Here is a 21,996-nt window from a genome sequence, read left to right as displayed (position 1 = left end):
AGCAGCCTCTATGTTCCACTCTGACCCTCAGCCTAGCCAAATAGGACACTCAGTGCCTCTGGAAGGTTCTACAGCTAAATCCGGCTGGGCTTTCAGTTTGGCACCCATGGACCAGGCAGTCAATTGAGGCTCCTCCCTTAATTCCCACTTTCCGGAAGGTTCTGCAGCCTCTGTATTTTTACTGGGATTTTGAAAAGGATCAACAGGAGTTCCCATCATGGTGCAGTGGAAATGAATCTGACTAGGAACCATAAGGTTGCAGGTTTGATCCCTGGCCTTGCTCAGTGGGTTAAGGATCTGGCGTTGCTGTGAGCTGTGGTGTAGGTCACAGACACGGCTCGGATCTGGCGTTGCTGTGACTGTGGTATAGGCCAGTGGCTACAGCTCCAATTAGACCCCTGGCCTGGGAACCTCCATATGCCAAGGTGCAGCCCTCAAAAGACAAAAAAAAAAAAAAAGAAAGAAAGAAAGAAAGAAAGAAAGGAAGAAAGAAAGGAAGAAAGAAAGAAAGAAAAGGATCAACATAAGATGATGCATTTAGTTTGCCATAAGCCTTGTTTTTTAACATACTTCATGTTTATCCACATAACAGGAGCACAGTTTCAAAGGTTAAACACCTGTCCAGCCACCAGGAAAACTGCATTCCTTGTGTTCCCCCACCCCCAACTCCCATTCTTGGAGCTGCTAGTGCTTTCTTTGGGTGTCTAGTTATAACCTCACTTTCCTAAGTGGAACCATGCTCCATTGGTGGTGGTTAAGATATACAAACCAGTGGGGCAGATGGGCTTGGGACAGAGGTTGGTGAGGGAGCCTCTCTTCTCAGGTGACAGGGGAGGGACCTGAAGCAAAGTGAAAGGCCTGAGTTGGGTCATGTGTGCCCCCCGGGCAGCCACCTGAGCCCCAGGGCCTATCACTTAAGCCCTTGGCTTTCACCCTGGGGAGGGAAATGGCTTCTTGTTTTTGTTTTGTTTTGTTTTTGTTTTTGTTTTGGGCTGTACCCAAAGCATGTGGAGGTTCCCAGGCTAGGGGTCAAATCAGAGCTGCAGTTGCCGGCCTGCACCACAGCCACAGCAATGCAGGATCCAAGCCACATCTGTGACCTATACCACAGTTCAAGGCAACGTTGGATCCTCAGCCGGCGTTGAGGCCAGGAATTGAACCCACATCCTCAGGGATACTAGTGGAATTCATTTCCTTTGTGCCACAGTGGGAACTCCTACACCTTATCTTTTTCTTTTTCTTTTGGCTGCACTAGTAGCACATGGAGGTTCCTGAGCCAGGGATCAAACCTATACCATAGCAGCAACTGGAGCCACTGCAGTGACAGCCCCAGACACTTAACCCACTGCACCACAAGGGAACACTTTATCTTTTTTATTCTTAGTATACAGTTTACACATGCTAAAAGATCACATAATTTACATTTTGAAAAAGAACAACAAGCTCAAAGTGGAGTCACTTATGTTAAGGCCCATGTCACCAAACCAAGGCTTAATTACAGTTTGAGCTCTCCCAGTAATAGACTTTGAAACCAGTCAATCAGAAATGGCCTGATCAGCACTAGTGAGGTCATCTACCTGAGATACTCTGCCATCCCCTGAAGGACAGTGACCTTGCCACAGCCAGTCTGCTTTCTGCTAGTATAACTTCCTTGTTCCTGCTTCCTTCTGCCTTATAAAGTCTTTCATTGTATACAACTCATCAGGAATTCCTTTCTATCTGTTAGATTGCATACAGCCCGATTCATGAATCATTGATCTTTAAAATTTACTCAGCTGGGAATTCCTATTGTGGCTCAGCAGGTTAAGAACCTAACTAGTATCCATGAGGATGCAGGTTCAATCCCTGGCCTCACTCAGTGGGTTAAGGATCCAGCATTGCCACAATGCTGATAACGCTTAGATCTGGTATTGCTGTGGCTGTGGCGTAGGCCGGCAGCTGCAGCTTCAATTCAAATCCTAGCCCAGGAACTTCCACATGCCATGGGTGCAGCTCTGAAAAAAAAAAAAAAAAAAAAGGAAAAAGAAAAAAAAAATTTCTGTCAGCTGGATTTGGTTTAAAAACGTGTAGGTTAGAATACACACACACATGCACACACATCAGTTTCCCACTAGGTGGCCACAGCTACAGGAAAATGCCAGAGTCAGTGATGGCCGCACTTGCTCCTTCCCTGGGTCACCATGGACTCAATGATGGGCCCATTGGCTGTGTGTGACCTTGATATGAAAGTGCTCTTGTGGTGCAGCAGGTTAAGGATTAAGGAACCAGTGTTATCACTGCAGTGGTTTAGGCCACTCCTGTGGCCTGGGAATTTCCATATGCTGCAAGCACTGCTAAAATGACTAAATAAATAAAAGAGCAGCCCCCCTATATCAGTGGAAGAGGTCTGTAGCCACCATGGCCTCCTGCCCTGCATCATAGGCTCACCAACTTCAACTTCCCTTGCCAGGTGTTTCTCTCACTTCTCACTTTTTGTACATTTCTTCTCACCCCCTTTTCTTCTCTCCTCCCTTCTTCCTCCCAGGCCTTTGCTACGCTCACCCTCCATCATCCCCATCACTCAACACTGAAGTCCCAATCCCCCACCTCTGTGCACTCAGGTGACCCGAGAGCCTATGGGAAGCTGCCTCCCAAACCATTTGAACCTTTTTTTTTTTTTGGTCTTTTGTCTTTTTAGGGCCACTTATGGAGCTTCCCAGGCTAGGGGTGGAATTGGAGCTGTAGCTCCCAGCCTAAGCCACAGCCACAGCCTCAGCAACACGGGATCTGAGCCACATCTGTGACCTACACTACAGCTCACAGCAATGCTGGATCCTTAACCCACTGAGCAGGACCAGGGATCCAACCCACATTCTCATGAATGCTAGTCAGGTTTGTTAACCACTGAGCCACGACGGGGAACTCCTGAATCCTTTTTGTAAAAAGCAGCTTGCTCCTTTATTTGTTTAGAAGAGTGTCCCCCTCCCCCAACCCTTACCACCCTGCAAACTGGGCACATGCAATCTGGGAACAATAGCTGGCCACGGGACCCTCTGCAGCTGGGCCTGGGGAGTCAGTTTTGAGGCAGAAGCTCGAGGTCCAAGGGGGCTGGGGTACAGAATCAGGCACTGCGGTGAAGGGGAGTGGCACAGCTAGCACAGCAGAGACTCCCAGGGCCGCCTTGCTCCTGGGGACACTGAGGGGGCGGCCCATGTCCCGCTGGCCCAGGACCAGAGCTTGGGACCTCAGGAGTATCTGCAGACGGCTAGGAGCCCGCCAGGTGCTGGTGGAAGTACAGGCCAAAGAGGCTGGAGAGCAGTTGGCAGGCGGCGATCCACCAGATGAGGAAGGCGAGGACGCCACGGAGGAAGAGGGGCGTGAGCAGGCTGCCCAGGGCCCCAGCGATCAGGGCAGCAGTTTGCTGGACCTCGTCCTCCTCCGGGCCAACCGGGCCATCGCGGGCTGAGGATGGGGTAGGAGACAGCGAGGGGACCGGGCCCAGACCCCAGGAGTAGCCACCTGCGAGAGGAGGAGGATGGAGGGAGTAATGCGTGGAGGTTCAGGCCACAGAGACTCCCACCTGTACTGATCCTCACCCGCCAGCCCCAGGCCCCGCCCCTGCCCCTTCGGGCCCCACCCACGCCCTTCGAGCCCCACCCAAGGCTCCGCCCCCGCCCAGGCAGGTTCTTCTCACCCAGCGTCTTGAGCAGCAGCGTGCAGTTGAGGGTGAGGATGAGCGGCGTCAGGTACTGCAGACTCACAACCGTCACGTAGCAGTACACCCGCACCACCTGGTGGGCAGGTAGCAGTGGCTGCAGCCAGGGACCTCCGGAGTCCGGGTGACCCCACCCCCGAGGGACCGGGAGCCCTGCCCAGAGCCCAGGATTCCCTCCTCCCTGTCCGGGGTGCCGCCGATACCCGCCGCTGGATCTCGCGGGCCTCGATGCGGCCAGCCTCCCGCCGCAGCTGCTCCACGCGCGACTTGGCCAGGCACAGGTAGGCCTGCAGGTGGGGACGGGTCACTGCTAGCCGCAGCAAGCACAGTGCCACCAGCACCCAGAGGCGCAGCGAGTCAAAAGCCGAGTCCGACAGCCTGTGCCGAGAGGAGCCAGGGGGCTAGTGAGGTTGCTCTCCCCCTCAGGATCCTCCCCCAGGACGCACGGCTCCTCCCTTAGCCTCAGAGACTGGAGTACCCCGGGGGGGACCCCAACTGCCCTGCCTCCCAGCGCCACCCCGTACGCACAGAGAGACCGTAGTGCTCCCAAAGGGCGCCTGGTGCAGGAAGTCCCGCGCAATGGGCTTGGTCCAGAACCACAGGACGAACAGGGGGGACAGGAAGCTGGTGTGCAGGAGGAGCCTGGGGGCAAGGGTGCAGAGAGCGTGGGCATGGGTACCCACCATCCCCCCAGCCCCTCCCCCTAGGCTCCCTAACCCCTCACCCACCCGATGCCCCACGTAACTGCAGCATGGGCCGGTCTTCTGACATGGTGAGCGCATCATGGTGGGTCTGGGCCAGACGCAGGCCTGGGAAGGTGAGGAAGGCGCCCAGCATGGAGCCTACCGCCGCCAGCCCCACCCGGATGACCAGCTTGACCAGCGGGAGACTGGAGAAAAGAGAAAGGTCAGGGGGTCCCTTTGGCAGGTCAGCATCATGCCTGCAAGTAGCAGCCTGCCTTGTCCCCCCTCCTTTCTCAGGACTCACGCCCAGTCCCAGTCTTGTGTCTTCAGTAGTGGCTCCAAGTTCTGGGTCATACTGTCCAGGCCTGGGAAAAACAAAGAAAGGATGGTGTCCGGTAGACCCCTGGGGCCTCAGAGCCCACTCTGTCCACACCCCGCCCAAGACAGCCTTTTGCTCCCCAGGTAGGAATGTACTAGCTTCAGCCAGGCCCTGTGACAAGCATGAGGACAATTTTGTTGTCCAATTATGTGCAGCTCAGAATGTGCTAGGCAGACACCATTGACTGGACTGGGGGACATGGGGGTGGAGGGCACTGAGTCTGAGCTTCCTGGAAGCTGGAGGATTCCAGGAGAAAACTAAAGTCCTAGAAACAATTCTCAGTTCAGGCCCCCACATTTTCCATGGAGTAAAAGCAAATAAATTTGAGCTCACAGCCAAAATCACCAAACACACAAGGAGACAAATCACCATAAAGGCGAGTCAACAGAAAGAAAAAAAAAAAGTGTAGATCCCAAGGATTTCAGAAATCAGCATTATCAAATTCTGTGTGAAATGACTGAGGCAAATAAAAGTAGAATCGCAGATCAGGTGACATGAGACTACCTCAGATGACCAGATGGATTTGCAAAGGAATCAATTAAGTCCTTTTGAAGGGAAAATATAATTATTGAAGTGATAGATTGTTAAAAAGCATATTAGAAACAGCCAAAGGAGGAACTAATGAATTGGATCTGAAGAAATCACTAGGGTTCCAACTCAGAAAAATAAGACGGTGGGAAATATGGAGGAAGATTAAGAAATAAGGAAGATGGAGTTCCCATCATGGCACAGCGGGAAGGAATCCGACTAGGAACCATGAGGTTGCTGGTTTGATCCCTGGCCTCGCTCAGTGGGTTAAGGATCTGGTGTTGCCATGAGCTGTGGTGTAGGTTGCAGATGTGGCTTGGATCCCGAGTTGCTGTGGCTGTGGTGTAGGCCAGCAGCAACAGTTCCAATTAGACCCCTAGCCTGGGAACCTCCATATGCTGCAGTTGCAGCCCTGAAAAGACCAAAAAAAATAAAAAAAATAAAAAAGAAAAAAAGAAAAAGAAAAAGAAAGAAAGAAAGAAAAGAAAAGAAAAGAAAGGAAGATAAAAAATAAACTAAAAAAAAAAAAGAAATAAGGAGGATAGCATAGAAAGTCCATTATAAGTCAAAGCCCCAAAGGAAGAGAAGAAAAAGAATGAAAGAGAAGAGATATTGGAAGAGAACGATTGAGAAGTCTGCAGAATGGATGATACACACCGAATATATAAAACCAGATAAATACGAAGAAAACCATACCTAGACACACTGTGGTGAAACTGCAGAATACCAAAAACTAAGAGATCACAAAGCAGTCAGAAGTTATAACAGATCACCTAAAACAGAGGACAACTGAGCTGGCAGTCACTGTCAACAGCAACAACAGAAAAGGAACAAATACAAAGTGAAAATGTAAAATAGTAAAAACAAGGCAAATATGTCAGAAATCATAATAAATGTAAGTGGATTAAACTTTGCAATTAAATGATACAGACTGTCAAGTCAATTGAAAATATCTGTATATGTGTTGTTTAAAGTAGACATACCTCAACATGAGGTCACTAGAAGGGTAAAAGTAAAGGGATGTTGAAATAAATAAATATATATGTATATGTAACAAATGCTAATCAAAAGAAAGGTAATGCTGTATTTTTCTTTTTTCTTTCTTTCTTTCTTTTTTTTTTTTTTTTTTTTTTTTTTGGTCTTTTGTCTTTTCAGGGCTGCACCCGAGGCATGTGGAGGTTCCCAGGCTAGGGGTCTAATCGGAGCTACAGCCGGCCTATGCCACAGCCACAGCAATGCCAGATCTGAGCTGTGTCTGCAACCTATACCACAGCTCACGGCAACGCCAGATCCTTAACCCACTGAGCGAGGCCAGGGATCAAACCCCCAACCTCACGGTTCCTAGTCGGATTTGTTTCTGCTGCACCATGACGGGAACTCCATATTTTTCTTTTTTTTAACAGCCACACCTGCAGCATATGGAAGCTCCCGGGCTAGGGGTCGAATCAGAGCTGCAACTGAGGCCTATGCCACAGCCATGGCAACATCCAATCCAAGCCATATCTGCTGGCAGCTTGTAGCAATGCTGAATCCTTAACCCACTGAGTGAGGCCAGGGATCGAACTCCAAGTTCTCATGGAGACTATGTTGAGTCCTTAACCCACTGAGCCACAATGGGAACTCCCAGGCTAAGGATCAAACCGAGTCACAGCAATGACCCAAGCTGTTGCAATGATGACACCAGATCCTTAACCTGCTGCACCACAAGAAAATTCCTGTATATTTGAAAGTTGCTAAGAGAGTAGATGTTAAAAGTTCTTATCGCAAGAAAAAAAAATTGTAACTATGCTGTAATGGATGTTAACTAGACTTATTGTGAGCATTTTCCAATATACACAAATATTGAATCTAGTTACACACTTGAAACTAGTAATGTTATATGTCAATTATAAATCAAATTTTTTAAAATGGCCGCACCCCATGCCACATGGAAGTTCCTGGGCCAGGTATTGAATCCATATGCCACAGCAATGCCAGATCATTTAACCCACTGCAGTGGACCAGGCATCAAACCTGTACCTCCACAGAGATCCAAGCCACTACAGATTCTTAACGCATTGTGACATAGTGGGAACTTCAATTATATCTCAATTTTAAAAAGAAAGGAAGTTGGGCATTCCATGTTGCTGTGAGCTGTGATGTAGGCCAGGTGCAGATGCGGCTTGAATCCTGCAATGCTGTGGCTGTGGTGTAGGCCAGCAGCTATAGCTCCCATTTGACCCCTAGCCTAGGAACTTCCATATGCTGTGGGCATGGCCCTTAAAAAAAATTGTTTTTAATTAAAATAAAAAAAGAAGTGAGTTCCAGTTGTGGCTCAGCAGGTGAAGAACTAGTATCTATGAGCATTTGGGTTTGAAAAGAAAAAAGGAGGAACAGAGTTCCTGCTGTGGCACAATGGGATCAGCAGCATTTGTGCAGCACAAGGATGCAGGTTCGATCCCTGGTCCAACACAGTGGGTTAAAGGCTCCAATGTTGCCACTGTTGAATAGGCATAGGTTGCAACTGCAGCTCTGATCTGATCCTGGCCCAGGAATTCCATATGCTGTAAAGTGGCCAAAAAAGAAAAAAAAATTAAAAAGGAAGGAAGGAACTGGAAAGATGATATTAATACCAAACTGAACTAAGATGGAAGCATTATTTAAGACTCAAAAAGGGTCAATACATCATGAAAAAATGGCTGATCTGCCAGGAAGATGTAACAATTTTAAACTTGTAAAACACCTTGTCATTTAGCCTTAAAATATATAAAGAAAACACTGACAGAACTACCTGGAGAAATTAAGACTTCCACCAACCCAGAGGGATATGTTGGGGAAAAAAAGTTAGAAAAGATGGAGATTTGAATTTATTGGACACATAGAGGCAGGGAATATATGTTAATCAAGAATATGTGGGGGTCGGGAGTTCCCATCATGGCACAGCAGAAACAAATCTGACTAGGAACCTTGAGGTTTTGGGTTTTATCCCTGGCCTCCCTCAGCGGGTTAAGGATCTGGTGGTGTTGCCATGAGCTGTGGTGTAGGTCGCAGATGCAGCTCAGATCCTGCGTTGCTGTGGCTGTGGTGTAGGCTGGTAGCGGTAGCTACAATTGGACCCCCAGACTGGGAACCTCCATATGCAGCAGGTGCAGCCCTAAAAAGCCAAAAAAAAAAAGAACCCGGCTAGTATCCATGAGGATGCAAGTTTGGTCCCTGGCCTCACTCAGTGGGTTAAAGGATCTGACATTGCCATGACTGCAGTGTAGGCCAGCAGCTACAGCTCTGATTTGACCCCAAACCTGGGAACTTCCATAGGCCACAGGTGCAGACATTTAAAAAAAAAAAAAGTAGAGAAAGTCAAAAGAAAAATGGGAAACTAAGAAAAAATATTTACAACTCCTATCACACACAGAAGCTAAATTCCTTAATATATAAAGAACTGCAAATCAGTAAGATAGTCAATAACCTAGTAGAAAACTGAGCAAAAGAACAAACCTTTTCCAGAAAGGAAATAGAAATGGCTCTTTAACATATGAAAAGATGCTCAACCTCACTTATATTTTCATTCATCACATTACTCAAGATGAAAAAGTCTGAAGAAATACATTGGAGAAGATGTTTATACATATCTTCCTGAAGGGCAATTCTGCAACATTATTAAAATGTACTTTCTTGCACAGAGTCACAGACACAAGTCTGTTCTTGTACAACACTGTATAACAACATGGTTTGGTGTAACAACATTTAATAGCAGAAAGACTTAAGTCCATAAATTGGGGCCTGGTTAAATAATAACAAAAAAAATCCATAAAGTGAAATATTGTATAGCTGTTACAAAATGTAGTATCAAGTTACTGTTACTATGTTACTGTAACATACTGTTACTGTATATAGTAGCATATAGGGACAACCTCCAATATTTTTTTAAATTGAAGTATGGTTAATTTACAGTGTTGTGTTAGTTTCAGGTATACAGCAAAGTGATCCAGTTACACACACACAAACACATGTTCTTTTTCAGATTCTTTTCCATTACATGTTATTACAAGATAGTGAATGTAGTTCCTTGTGCTATACAGTAGGTCCTTGTTGTTTATCAATTTTATTTATTTTATTCATTTTATTTTTTTGTGCTTTTTAGGGCTGCACCCATGGCATATGGAGGTTCCCAGGCTAGGGGTCCAATCGAGCTATAGCTGCTGGCCTACACCACAGCCATAGCAACATCAGATCTGAGCCGCATCTATGACCTACACCACAGCTCACAGCAATGCCAGATCCTTAACCCACTGAGTGAGGCCAGGGATCTAACATGCAACCTCATGGTTCCTAGCTGGATTCGTTTCTGCTGTGCCATGATGGGAGCTCCTATCAATTTTATACATAGTAATGTGTATATGTTAATCCCAAACTTCTAATTTATCTCTCCCCCACCCCTACCACCCCCTTTGGTAACCATAAGTTTGTTTTCTATGTCTGTGAGTATTTCTGTTTTGTAAATAAGTTCATTTATATCATTTATTTAGATTCTACTTATACCACTTATATAAGTGATATCACATACTTGTCTTTCTCCGACTTACTTCACTTACTATAATAATAATATTTATTATTATTATTATTATTATTATTATTATTATTATTATTTTGGCTTGTTAGGGCCACACTCATGACATATGGAGGTTCCCAGTCTAGGGGTCTAATTGGAGCTGTAACTGCCAGCCTACGCCAGAGCCACAGCAATGCCAGATCCAAGCCATGTCTGCAACCTACACCACAGCTCACAGCAACACCAGATCCGTGACCCACTGAGCGAGGCCAAGAATGGAACCCACAACCTCATGGTTCCTAGTCGGATTTGTTTCTGCTGCACCATGACGGGAACTCCAATATTAATTATTTTTAAGGGAAAAAGCAGAATGTAGAGCCATGTACACTACTATTTTATGTGAATATGGGAATCTGGTGCCCTAGGTTTCCTTTGCAAAGGACAACCAGTGTGGAAGGGTGATTTTCACTCTATAACCTCCTGTAGTTTATGAATTTTATACCGTTTATCTATTTCCTTCCCCCAATTTTTTTTTTCTTTTCTTTTTAAGGCACACCTGCAGCATAAGGAAGTTCCCAGGCGAGGGGTTGAATCGGAGATGCAGCTGCCAGCCTATACCACAGCCACAGCAACGCAGGATCTGAGCTGCATCTCCAGACCTTCCCCACAGCCTGTGGCAATGCTGGATCCTTAACCCACTGAGTGAGACCAGGGATCGGACCCACATACTAGTCAGGGGCTTAACCCTCTGAGCTTCAAAGGGAACTCCTCCCCCCAATTTTTAGAATAAATAAATAGTAAGTCACTGTGGCCACTGGGTAGAGGACAGATTGGAGGGAAACAGAAGTGCCCAGGTGAAGTTACAGCCACAGGCATCTATCAGAGACAGTGAGACAGGATATCCTCTTGTCCTCAAAGCCCAAAGGGGCATCTAGGGTAGCAAGCACCCATGGAGACTGTTCAGGCCCCCAGGGGTCCCTTCCTTCACCAACTGCGTGCAGGTAGAAAAGCCACTTAAACCCCACCTTTGTCAGTTCACACAAGGGAGTGATGGAGGTGGCGCCCCCAGGCCCCAGACTGCACGTACCTGGCTCCAGGCCCAGCTCGAGTGTCTCCTCCCGCACCACCTGCACCAGCATGGCCAGGAGCAGAAACAGAAAGGCGAAGGTGAGGCAGACGGAGCGCTCGCCTCCCTCTTCTGCACTGAAGTACAGCCGGGTCACCGTCAGGAACACCTTGCTGCGGGCAGGGCTAAGGAGGCCTCCAGTGCCTGTGGTGGCCCTTCCCCCATTCAGGGTCCCCCAAACTCCAGAGCACGGATGTGGAAGTTCAGGATTGAAGTCCCAGGGAGCAGGAGAGTGATCAAGAGCCCCTGGGCAAGCCCAGGACACAAGGCTCACTGCTGTTGGACCTGTGTCAGTGGCATGTGGGCGGGCCTGAGCCAGCCCTTCCGCTTGGCTTCATCACACGGCCTGTGGTCAGTTAGGAATGGCCACTAACACTGTCTCTTCAGGTCAAGCCCCCCTGACCCACTGAGCCTCCTTCCTGCATTCATAGCTCATAAGTTTCCCATTCCTCTGAGAGGCTATCAGAGATAACAAGGCTATAGCTCCAATCTACCAATCTGAGTCTCTGAAAAAGACTCTTGGCGCTTTCAGGAATCAGTGTGGGCTCCAAGATGGGCTTCCCATTCCACAAGAACATTTTGTCTGACTTGGGTCCTCAAAGTCAATTTTGCCTCTGCTCTCTCTGTACAGCTTAAAAAATTGCAGAGGGGGAGTCCCTTGCCAGTCCCTCCATCTGTGCTGGCCTGCTAACTTGCTTTGATCTGGAGAATGGACAGGGATGGAGCAGGCAAAGCCTCAGGAGACCGACAGCATCCCTTTTCCTTCCTGGCCACTGTGGCAAGGAAGCTTGCTCTAGCCTGCTGGAAGGTAGGCCCATGTGGAGCAGAGATGAGGCAACCCAGATGAGCCCAGCCCAGGAAAACAAAAGAGCAACTGCTTGACCCCCATGGAGTTTTGGGGGAGTTGATGGCACAGCAGTTGATAACTGATACACCAATTTAGGGGAGACAAGGAACCTCGGGTCCAGCTTCCACATGCCACTGCCTCCCCTACCTGGGGAGCCCAGAGGGAGGATACATAGAGAAGGCGATGGTGAGCAGGCACCAGAACACTGCAATGTTGGTCTCCTTGGCCGGGCCCAGCATGTAGTAGTAGGCCTCTGTAAAGAGGTACACGCCACCCGAGTACACCGCAAAGTCCACAAACCACTGGTACTCCAGGAAGAAGCGCAGGACTGCGGGGAGCATGTAGCTCAGTCCCCAGCTTAGCCTGCTTGGGATGCTCCTCCCACCAACCCCACCAGGATGTGGGTCAAGGGAGAGGAGTTGGGGACCCAGCTGGGTTGTTACCAAGGGCATCAACAGCTGTGAGGGGGCAGGTCTCCAGCTGGAATGGGGTGTCTCGAGGCACAGATAACGGCTTCTCCTCACTGTAGCCATTGGCCCATCTGGGGAGAAGGGGGGACATGTCAGAGCAGCATCCTCTGTTCTTCCCTCCCCAGTGAGCCACGACAGCCCTCCCCAGCCTGGGAGGCTCTACAGTGTCACCTTCAGAGCACAGGAGGAGCTGGCCTAGAAGGTACCTTCTCCCCCAACCTGGGCGTTCTCTGCAGGCCCAGATATGGCCAACATCCACCCACGGGGCTGACTTCCAAAAAGCGTTAGATGCCAACCAATGAGTGACAGTGACCATCTCCTCAGCCTGGGGCATCCCTGATTTTTCTATGCACAGAGCAGCACCTGGAAGCGGGCAGGGCAGTCCCTGTGCCCTCATGGCCTCCCAAGGAAGGGAGCCCCTCACCTGAGCTTGGGGGTTCACTTACCGCTCCTTCCTGCCTCTGGGTCTCTGCTTCCCTGCCAGGGCCCGAAGTTCTTCCTCGGAAGGGTGCTTGTATCGGAAGAGACTGAGGACAGAGACAGGCAGTCAGGGAAACTTGGGGAAGGGGGAGAATCAAAGCAGTGAACCTCAAAACTTGGAACTGTAGTCAGTGGGAAGCCTGGCCCCAAAAAAGCCGGGGGACAGGATGGGTAAAGACCATGGAAGGCCAGGGAGGTGGCCGGGGGTTGGTTAGGGGTGTGTCACAAGGGTCCTAGACACCTCAGAATCTGCTGGCTAACTCTCTAGGTGGAACCGGTGTGTGCATTGTGCTGGAGAGAGAATTCACAATTTCCACCAGACTCTCAGAAAGGGTCTGAGACCCAAACCAGGACCAAAAGAGTTTCAGGAAACAAATCTACAGCCAGAGTAGGAAGAGGCGCAGGAGTGGGGGAAGCAGCTGCTCTTCCGAGTGTGGAGATCGTCTCGGCGCTGTTACAATCTGTCAAAATCGATCCAACTGTGTACCTCAAATATTTGCAGATTACTGTTTTACTGATTATATTTCAATAAAGTTGTTTTTTTAAAAAAAACAAAACTCGGAGTTCCCGTTGTGGCGCAGTGGTTAACGAATCCGACTAAGAACCATGAGGTTGCGGGTTCGGTCCCTGCCCTTGCTCAGTGGGTTAACGATCCGGCGTTGCCGTGAGCTGTGGTGTAGGTTGCAGACGCGGCTCGGATCCCGCGTTGCTGTGGCTCTGGTGTAGGCCGGTGGCTATGGCTCCGATTCGACCCCTAGCCTGGGAACCTCCATATGCCGCAGGGGCGGCCCAAGAAATAGCAAAAAGACAAAAAAAACAAAACAAAACAAAACTCCCCAGCCAGGGCGTGAGGTGGGGCTTCGGAAACCCAGGGAGGGCGGGGCTCTTGGGGCTCCTCCCACTATTCAGGAAGGAGGTGTGGCTCACCTGCCATTGCAGAGCAGCCAGCGCGCGAAGGAGCAGTGTGGGGCCAGCCTGTGCATGAGGGTGGCGGTGAGCAGCGTCACCACCAGCTGCACTCCAAGGACCGCCTGCAGGGGAGGAGACATGAAGGGCAGTGCCGGCCAGAGGGTCACAAGCTCAAGCCGGCCGTTGGAACCCCGGCTATTTATAGAGACGCTGGGGCCAGATGGGGGAGGGAGGCCCTCCCTGGCTCCTGCTGCAGCTTGGGGAGTGGTTCTGGGGTGGGCTCAGACCCAACCCTGGGAGCCCCAGCAAAGCGCGGGTCCCCACCACCTGGCTGGGCTGTAGGGTGGAGGGGAGCATACGTTGGAGCAGAGACTGGGGCTCACTTTCTGCCTCTGCTAAGGATTTAAAGTCTCCCCAAGGATTTAAAGACTCCCCAAGCCTCAGTTTCTTCATCTGGAATGAGGGGATCCTATTTTGCTTCATGTCCTCTCAAGACCACCTTCTGCACCTACCAGAAGCAGGGCATATTCAGTGAAAGCCGCTCTTACCCCACTGTCCCACCCACGCACCAACAATGTCTCAGGTGAGCTTCCAGCTTCAGCAGTCACCCTGGTGCTCCGACCCCCAAGTCTTTCTCATTTTAATTACCTTTGATAATTTAAATCACCCTCTCTCCCTCTCCCTTCCTCTATAATCAACCAACGAGGAAAGCTGTCTCTGGCCCACTACCTGTTTCAGGACAAAGACTTACATATTTGAGTGGTATGACTTTTTAAAATCAGGAATTCTTTTTCTTTGCTTTTGCTTTTTAGGGTCACACTGGCAGCATACAGAAGTTGCCAGGCTAGGGGTCAAATTGGAGCAGCAGCTGCCAGCCTACCCACAGCCACAGCAACACGGGATCCCAACGACCTACGCCTATTCCGAAGCTCAAGGCAACATCCGTCCTCAACTCACTGAATGGGGCCAGGGATTGAACTTACATCCTCATGAATACTAGTCGGGTTCGTTACCGCTGAGCCACAACAACTCCCCCATGTGCTTATTTTAAAACATTTTAGAGGAGTTCCCGTCGTGGCGCAGTGGTTAACAAATCCGACTAGGAACCATGAGGTTGCAGGTTCCATCCCTGGCCTTGCTCAGTGGGTTAAGGATCCGGCGTTGCCGTGAGCTGTGGTGTAGGTCGCAGACATGGCTCGGATCCCATGTTGCTGTGGCTCTGGTGTAGGCCAGCAGCTGCAGCTCCGATTAGACCCCTAGCCTGGGAACCTCCATATGCCGCAGGAGCGGCCCTAGAAAAGACAAAAAACAAACAAACAAAAAAAACCAAAAACGTTTTAGAAGAAATGTTTGTCAAAATCAGTCTGAAACTTAAGCTGGGTTTTCCTGCTTAAATGCAGTAAATATCGATTTACTATCAGTAATTACATAATATTAAGCGCTCAAGAGGGCTGTCTGCTAGTATTGTGGCATTATAATTAACAACTAAAATGAAATAAAGATTACGTTAATATTAAAACTAATTATTAAGATTATCCTTTAATCAGTCAAAAATAAGCTAACTTTAATAGGAAAAGCTTGGAGTTCCCCGGTGTGGCTCAGTAGTTATGAACCCAACCATGAGGATGTGGGTTCAATCCCTGGCCCTGCTCAGTGGGTTACAGATCCAGCGTTGTCCTGAGCTTTGGTGTAGATCGCAGATGCGGCTCGGATCCCGTGTTGCTGTGGCTGTGGTGTAGGTCAGCAGCTGCAGCTCTGATTCAACCCCTAGCCTGGGAACTTCCAAATGTGCAGATGCCGCCCTAAAAAAAAACGAAAAAAAAAAGAAAAGCTCTAGGGCTCTCAGGCCTAGCGCTGTAATTCAGAATGACTGCTGAGAAATCAATCTATCGTTAAAATAACTGACTAGAAGGATATTTTCGCTCTGCCTATGACTTGTAAACTGAGAACGGGATCATTTTTCCAGTAAGGAGGCTGGGCTGTCATCTTTCTGACCTCTACTCAGCCTCCCTCCCATCCAAGTGCAGACTGGCTAGCAGCCATTAATGACCAATAGCACTAATGGAGGTTGGGCCCCTCCAAGCCCAGTGGGAGGACCTTCTAAGTGGCCCCGCCCTTCCTCTTAGGACCCCTCCTCTACTCTCCCCTCCCCCGCCCCCGGAAACCCACCAGCTGCTCTCCAGGTGCCTCTCTCTTGTGACCTGTGCCTTGGCAGGGTTTTCACCACCGACCCAGCCCAGCACGACTCCAGCCCAACAGCACCTCCAGTTCAGACCTCTCTGCTGAGCTGGAAGACCATGCCTCCTCCAGCCCCTTCCCCGGAGGCCCCAGCACCCACCCATCACTCCCGTGGGCATGACTGTGGGCTCCTCCAGGCAGCCCAGGTCCTTCCCAGTCTCATAGTAAATGTCCAACTCCGCTCCTCAGCCCTCAAGGCCCCGCGGACCCAGCTCAGGACCACCCTGCCTCATTGCCCTGCGCTCTCCCCCAACCCCCAGCAGCCCCCCTCAGAGGCCCTCCAGGGCCCCCAGTTCTCCATCACTGACCCCATTACTCTCCGACACCTTCCCAAGGAGGAGACCTATGGTTCAAACTGCGGTCCCAATACCTAGGAGAGGAAGGACGGTAGGAAGGAGAGGGAGAAAAAGGAGGGAGAAGTAGAGGCTTCAGAAGGATGGATGTTAGGATGAAGGAGTATGAGAAGGGAAGGGGGAAGGCAGGCATTCATTCCTCCACCTAGGCTCCAGAGGTCTATCCAGGGCCACCCCCATTAGCCTCCAGTCTTGGGTCCACGCTCTGCAGATCTCCAAAAATCTCTGGAACCTCCCATCAGCCCATGTCCCTTCCCTGTTTAAAGCCCCTTCAATGGACCTATGATCCCAGAATCTTGCCAAGTAACATCAATGTGACTTTCCTCCATTCCGTTTCTGAGAGCCCTTCCTCTCACCGTTCACAGCGTCCAGAACCCAGGCCTGGAACATCATCCATTTTCATCAACCAGTTCCATCAATGCTCTTACTTCAGACCCACCTAAAACGTCCCTTCTCTGGGACGCCCACCCCCAACCCAACCAAGATGAAGCTGCCTTCCCACCCCTCCAGCCTATCTTTCCCTCTGTCCAGTCCAAACTCGGGGTTGGGGCGGGGAGGTTGGGGGGGGGGGCGGTTCCTCCCTCTTCTGGCACCAGCCCAGCCCACAGGGGCCAGGCTAAGCTTGAAGAATAAACGCAATGGGTTGGACCCAGAACTGCGTGAGACCTGAGGGTTTCAAATGTGATGTCTCCAATTCTGGGATCCTCACCTACTCTGAAGCCAGAGCCCCTTGTCATGGCCCCCTCCTCTAAGGATTCTCCCTGGTCCTTCTGCACACCTCATACGAGTAGGTACCCCCGATGGACCCTGTCAGCGCGGCCCCCACAGCTCCCACAGGACAACATCCCCAGAGTGGGCCCAGCAGGACCCAAGATCTCCCTCGAGGGGCTCTGAATGTGTTCAGATCCCCAGTACCTTCCATGGACGAACCCTCAGCAGAACCAGTCTCCTAGAGGGCCCCCCCAGGGACTCGTCAGAAGCCCAGAATTGCTCAGAGCCTTCAAGTCTCCTTGCACAATCCCCGAACCCTTCATAGGTCCCGTAGCGAGATCCTGACTCCAAAGAGGGACACATGGCCCTCAGCGCGACCCAGAGTTCCTCAAAGCACTCAACCCCCACAAAAGGTTCCCCGTCTCCTCAATGTCTCCCGGGATCCCCTTGGCGGAATCCCAGGCCCTCAGGGCGCCCCCCATGCTAGGAGATGCCGGCTCACCATGTTGCCGGCGGGAGCGCGGTGCTGGGACCCACGGGCCTGAAGCTCCGAGCTCCTTGCGGAACTCGGCCATTCAGAACACTACTTTGGTATGACAAGCAGCCCATCCAACCAATCATCACGCTTGGAGCCGGGGCAAATCACTAGGGACAAGGAGTCGCTCGCGTTGCATGTCGGAAGTTGTAGTTCGAAGGCGCTCGGTGAGCTTAGGCAGAGGTTGAGTCCAGACTGTCTCTGCGACCCCTGTGTGGCCGCTGTCTCTAAAACTCAATTTCCTCACCTGCACGTATTTAGCAAGTCTGAGGCGAATACACTCATTTACCCACGTACTGCAGAACTCCCTTGATTAAGAACATCTGGTGGCAAAAAAAAAAAAAAAAAAAAGAGTTCCAGTTGTGGCTCTGTGGCTTAAGAACCCAGCATAGTGTCCCTGAGGATGGAGCTTTGATCCCTTGCCTCACTCAGTGGGTTTAGGATCCTTGCCCGTTGCCGCAAGCTACTGACAAGTCGCAGACGTGGCTAGGACTCCACCCTTGCTGTGGCACAGGCCCCCAACTGCAGCAGCTCTGAATAGACCCCCAACCTGGAAACTTCCATATGCCTCAGGCTCAGCTGTTAAAAAAGAAAAAAGAATTCGGTGGCTCCCACTGAATAGACTCCCAGTTGTTCAAACTGAATTCAGACCCCTCTGCCTGCCTGCAATCTACTGCCAACGCTATTACATGCAGATAATACAGCTAGCCACCATCTATGCTTTCTCACATCTCCAGTCCTCTGTAAATGCCATCTTCCATCTTGGAGTGGCTCCTTTCTCATTGTTTTTCACCTGGCAAAAGCCTTTTTCATTTCCATCAGCCAGAACTCTGGTTTCAAGGGGGAAGAAAAAATCCAACTTAAAAAGTCTCCAGCAAAAGGGAAAATTTTGGCTCATGTAACAGAAAACTGGAGTTTCCAGGTGGCTCAGAGGGTTAAAGATCTGGCATTGTCACTGCTGTGGCTCTGGTTACTGCTGTGGCTCAGGTTTGATCCCTGGCTCAGGAAACTATATGACTTGGGTGCAGCCAATTAACAAAAATTTATTTATTTATTTATTTATTTTTTGTCTTTTCTGGGGCTGCTCTCGTGGCATATGGAGGTTCCCAGGCTAGGGGTCTAATCGGAGCTGTAGACGCCTGCCTACACCAGAACCACAGCAATGCCAGATCTGAGCTGCGTCTACAAGCTATACCACAGCTCATGGCTACGCCGGATCCTTAACCCACTGATCAAGGCCAGGGATCAAACCCACAACCTCATGGTTCCTAGTCGGATTCATTAACCACTAAGCCATGATGGGAACTCCAAATCTGGACATATTGTATGCGTTTGACTAAATGTCTGAGAGTCTTTGTGTTCCCATTGTGGCACAGTGGTTAACGAATCCGACTAGGAACCATGAGGTTGCAGGTTCAATCCCTGGCCTTGCTCAGTGGGTTAAGGATCCGGCGTTGCCATGAGCTGTGGTGCAGGTCGCAGGTGCAGCTCAGATCCTGCGTTGCTGTGACTGTGGTGTAGGCCAGTGGCTACAGCTCCAATTAGACCCCTAGCCTGGGAACCTCTATCTACCGTGGGAAGTGGCACTGGAAAAAGGCAAAAAGACAAAAAAAAAAAAAATGTCTGAGAGTCTTTATGGGGCCTGTGAGTAGATCCTGTATTGTTGATTGCCTTGTCTCTGTGGGTGTTTTTGTCTTGTTTATTAGCACATGTGCGTGTCTGTTTGCAGGAGATTTGCTCTTTGTGACTTTGGTCCTCTGGACTCAGTGTGTTGGCCTGAGAGAGCATGGGTGACAGTGGTAGTGAGGGTCACTGGGATTTCCCAGGACCTACATGGGGATGGTGAGATGCCCCTCAGGACTACAACATCCAGATGGGCCCCAGGGAAACTGAAGTTTGGAGGAGGGTTTCAGAAAAAGAGGACCAAGAAAAAAAAGAGTAGGGTCATTATCTGCAGGCCCACTATGTGCCAGGCTGAGGGCAGAGCTCACTCAAGTGCTCCCTCCAGCAGATTAGAGTGGTGGGATGATTGTCTCCATTAAATTGATGAAGACACTGAGGCTCTGAGAGGCCCAAGGCTCTCCTTTGAACCCTGACTTTGCCCCTGGACGTAGGGTTTATGAGTCCAGGTGGCACAGCAGCCCCATGTCTTGAGTCATGGGAGCTGACACACACTTGGACCCCAGGAGCTCTGCATCTTCCCTCTGCAGCCTCCCCATTGCAGAAAAGGCAGCTCTGCCCCTGGCCCAGGTGTTTATACTCAAACTCTGAAGTTGGCCTTGAAGTCTCACTCACAATCTATGCCTGATCTGTTAGACTCTCCTGATGGCTTCACCTTCCAAGTGTAACCATTGTCCTATCCAGCCTCGCTTCCTACACAGCCTCCACCCAGTCCGGCCTCCATCATCTCCGACCTTCAGTCTCTTCTTGCCTGGTCTTCTGTGGCTTCCATTTCCCATTCTCGCCCCATCCCCACAGTCCACTGTTTTCCCCTAGCCATTTGAGGTCACCCATTAACATTTAAGCCAGACTATGTCCCTCCCTTGCTCATAACCATCCACAGCTCCCATCTCATGCACAGCAAATGCCAAAGTCTTCTCTTGGTCGATGTCCCACATCCTTTATTCTTTGCTCAGCATCTCAGTTCTGGTTCTACATTGATTGTTTCTCACCTTCTATTCTACACTGGATATTCATGTTGTCTGTTCTCCATTGGACATTCTTTTTTTACGCATTCTTTGGTGTGTGTTTTTTTTTTAAGGTTTCCATATTTTATTTTATTTTATTTTACTTTATTTTATTTGTCTTTTTTAGGGCTGTCCCTGTGGCATATGGAGTTCCCTGGGCTAGGGGTTGAATCGGGATCTGTAGCCACTGGCCTACGCCACAGCCACAGCAACGCCAGATCTGAGCTGCATCTGTGACCTACACCATGGCTCAGGGCAACACCAAATCCTTTAACCCACTGAGCAAAACCAGGGATGGAACCTGTGTCCTCATGGATGCTAGTCAGATGCGTTTCCGCTGAGCCACAACGGGAACTCTGCTGGACATTCTTCATTGTCTGTTTTCCACTGGGTGAATCCAAATTCTCTGTTCTATGCTGGGTATTCCATTTTCCCTGATCCTCACTGGCAATCCCATATGTCTGCCTATACCAACGACTCACAATCTCTGACTACACTAAGGTCTACACTCTCACAGTGTTGCATCATCTTTATTTATTTCTCTCAAAAATGCATCTCTCAGCTCTCCAACTTCCACCATTGTGTTTGTACCCAGGCCATGCTGCCTACATTGTTTCCAACCAGGCACCAATCTCCTAGGACACTTGGGACCCCACTGATGGTTACGCTGGCCCTAGTTAATATCCACTATGGTGTCCTGAGAGAGACTGGCAGTAGGTGACTTCCACACAATCCTCCTTTCTTACCACCCCCCACCCCAGCCAGGAAAACTAGGGTCTGGACCCCGAGGCCTTTCCAGAACCTGGTAGCATACCCACGGTTCCCTTATGGTCCAAGACACCCCAAGCCATATTTGTATAATCACACACCCATGACATGTGATACAGCCCTTTTTGGTTCCTCAGGCTCAGAGACTGAAAACGTGGGGTGGACTCCCTAGAAGCCAAGATACATTCTATTTATTTGTTTGTTTACTTATTTCCCCTTTATTTTAAAATTTTAAGGAGTTTAAAGTCCAAAGTGCACCTTTGGGATCCACCTAACGGCAGGTGGTGAGAGTGCAGCCTCCCAGAGATGAAGCAGTAGAAGCATACCTATTGGCCCTCCAGGCTTTGAAAGCAGCCCACATTTTTATGCAACTCTACACTTGGCCTGTGGGCTGGCTTCAGGGACTGGCTCATATTTTTATCCACCATGGGAGTAAGATCTCTCAGAGGCTGAAAAGAGGCCCTCTCTGGCCATGCCTCAGTGTCCCCCAGAGGACTGGCTGCTTTGGCCTCTCTCATCCTCCCAAGTCTCTGGTCTTGTGTCTGGTTGGATGGGGAGCTGTGACTATGACACTGTGGGGGAACACCAGGTGGGCAGTCCATCCACCTCATGTGGATGGCCAGGGTCCTTGTGACCAGAGGAAGGGGCTCCCCAGAAGGGTAACCCAGGTGGGGAAATTTGCATGACCGTGGTGGCCATGGTGCATGCAGTGATGGTGCTGTTGGGGTGGCAGGGGCTGTGTGCTTGGCCAGATCCCCAGAGTCCCCAGAGTCCACTGTCATGGGTTGGGGTGGAGACAGGGGCTCACCCCTCCTCTGAGGGTGGGAAGGGAGAGAAGGATGCAGGTGGGGAGGATTTCGTATATGAGTCTAATCGGGTGACAAAGCTCTCCAGCCTAACTGAAACACTCCACAGGGGCCTTCGGTTCACCCCATGCTCTGCATTCTCTGCAGGCTTCCCTGGGCAAGAGGGGCTGTGAGTTGCCCTTGAGGCCCTCTTCCCTTTACCCCTATATCTGAGCCATCTGCAGGTCCTGGTGGCTGCACCTCTGAACAACATA

The 21,996-nt window shown here is 50.1% G+C and overlaps 1 protein-coding gene across 2 annotated transcripts; it reads right to left on the bottom strand.

Annotated features, from left to right (window-relative positions):
- On the bottom strand, window positions 1,359–17,560 carry TMEM161A (transmembrane protein 161A). 2 transcript variants are annotated; one of them, XM_021083443.1, is made up of 12 exons: window positions 17,449–17,560; window positions 13,663–13,766; window positions 12,702–12,782; window positions 12,229–12,326; window positions 11,957–12,113; window positions 10,900–11,051; window positions 4,682–4,742; window positions 4,440–4,583; window positions 4,223–4,336; window positions 3,898–4,072; window positions 3,674–3,770; window positions 1,360–3,498 (listed from the first exon to the last, which is right to left on the bottom strand). In XM_021083443.1, exons 1-12 carry the CDS (start codon window positions 17,449–17,451, stop codon window positions 3,245–3,247), a joined length of 1,440 nt encoding a protein of 479 aa, XP_020939102.1. In that variant the 5' UTR covers window positions 17,452–17,560; the 3' UTR covers window positions 1,360–3,244. The 2 variants fall into 2 exon arrangements, with proteins under 2 accessions (XP_020939101.1, XP_020939102.1); XM_021083442.1 differs by having other exon boundaries at window positions 1,359–3,498; window positions 11,957–12,326; window positions 17,449–17,497.

The sequence above is a fragment of the Sus scrofa genome, chromosome 2 (genome assembly GCF_000003025.6).
Source record: "Sus scrofa isolate TJ Tabasco breed Duroc chromosome 2, Sscrofa11.1, whole genome shotgun sequence".
In the NCBI taxonomy this organism is placed as follows: domain Eukaryota; kingdom Metazoa; phylum Chordata; class Mammalia; order Artiodactyla; family Suidae; genus Sus; species Sus scrofa.
Note: the sequence above shows the minus strand (reverse complement) of the source record. Positions and strands in the feature narration are given on the sequence as shown.

What these genes read in the sequence shown, in the direction of transcription:
- TMEM161A (XM_021083442.1), bottom strand. An exon ending in CCCGCGAGATCCAGCGGCGG is followed by an intron (nt 3,771 to 3,897) that starts GTATCGGCGGCA and finishes CCTGCCCACCAG; the next exon opens with GTGGTGCGGGTGTACTGCTA. An exon ending in GCTGCTGCTCAAGACGCTGG is followed by an intron (nt 3,499 to 3,673) that starts GTGAGAAGAACC and finishes CTCCTCTCGCAG; the next exon opens with GTGGCTACTCCTGGGGTCTG.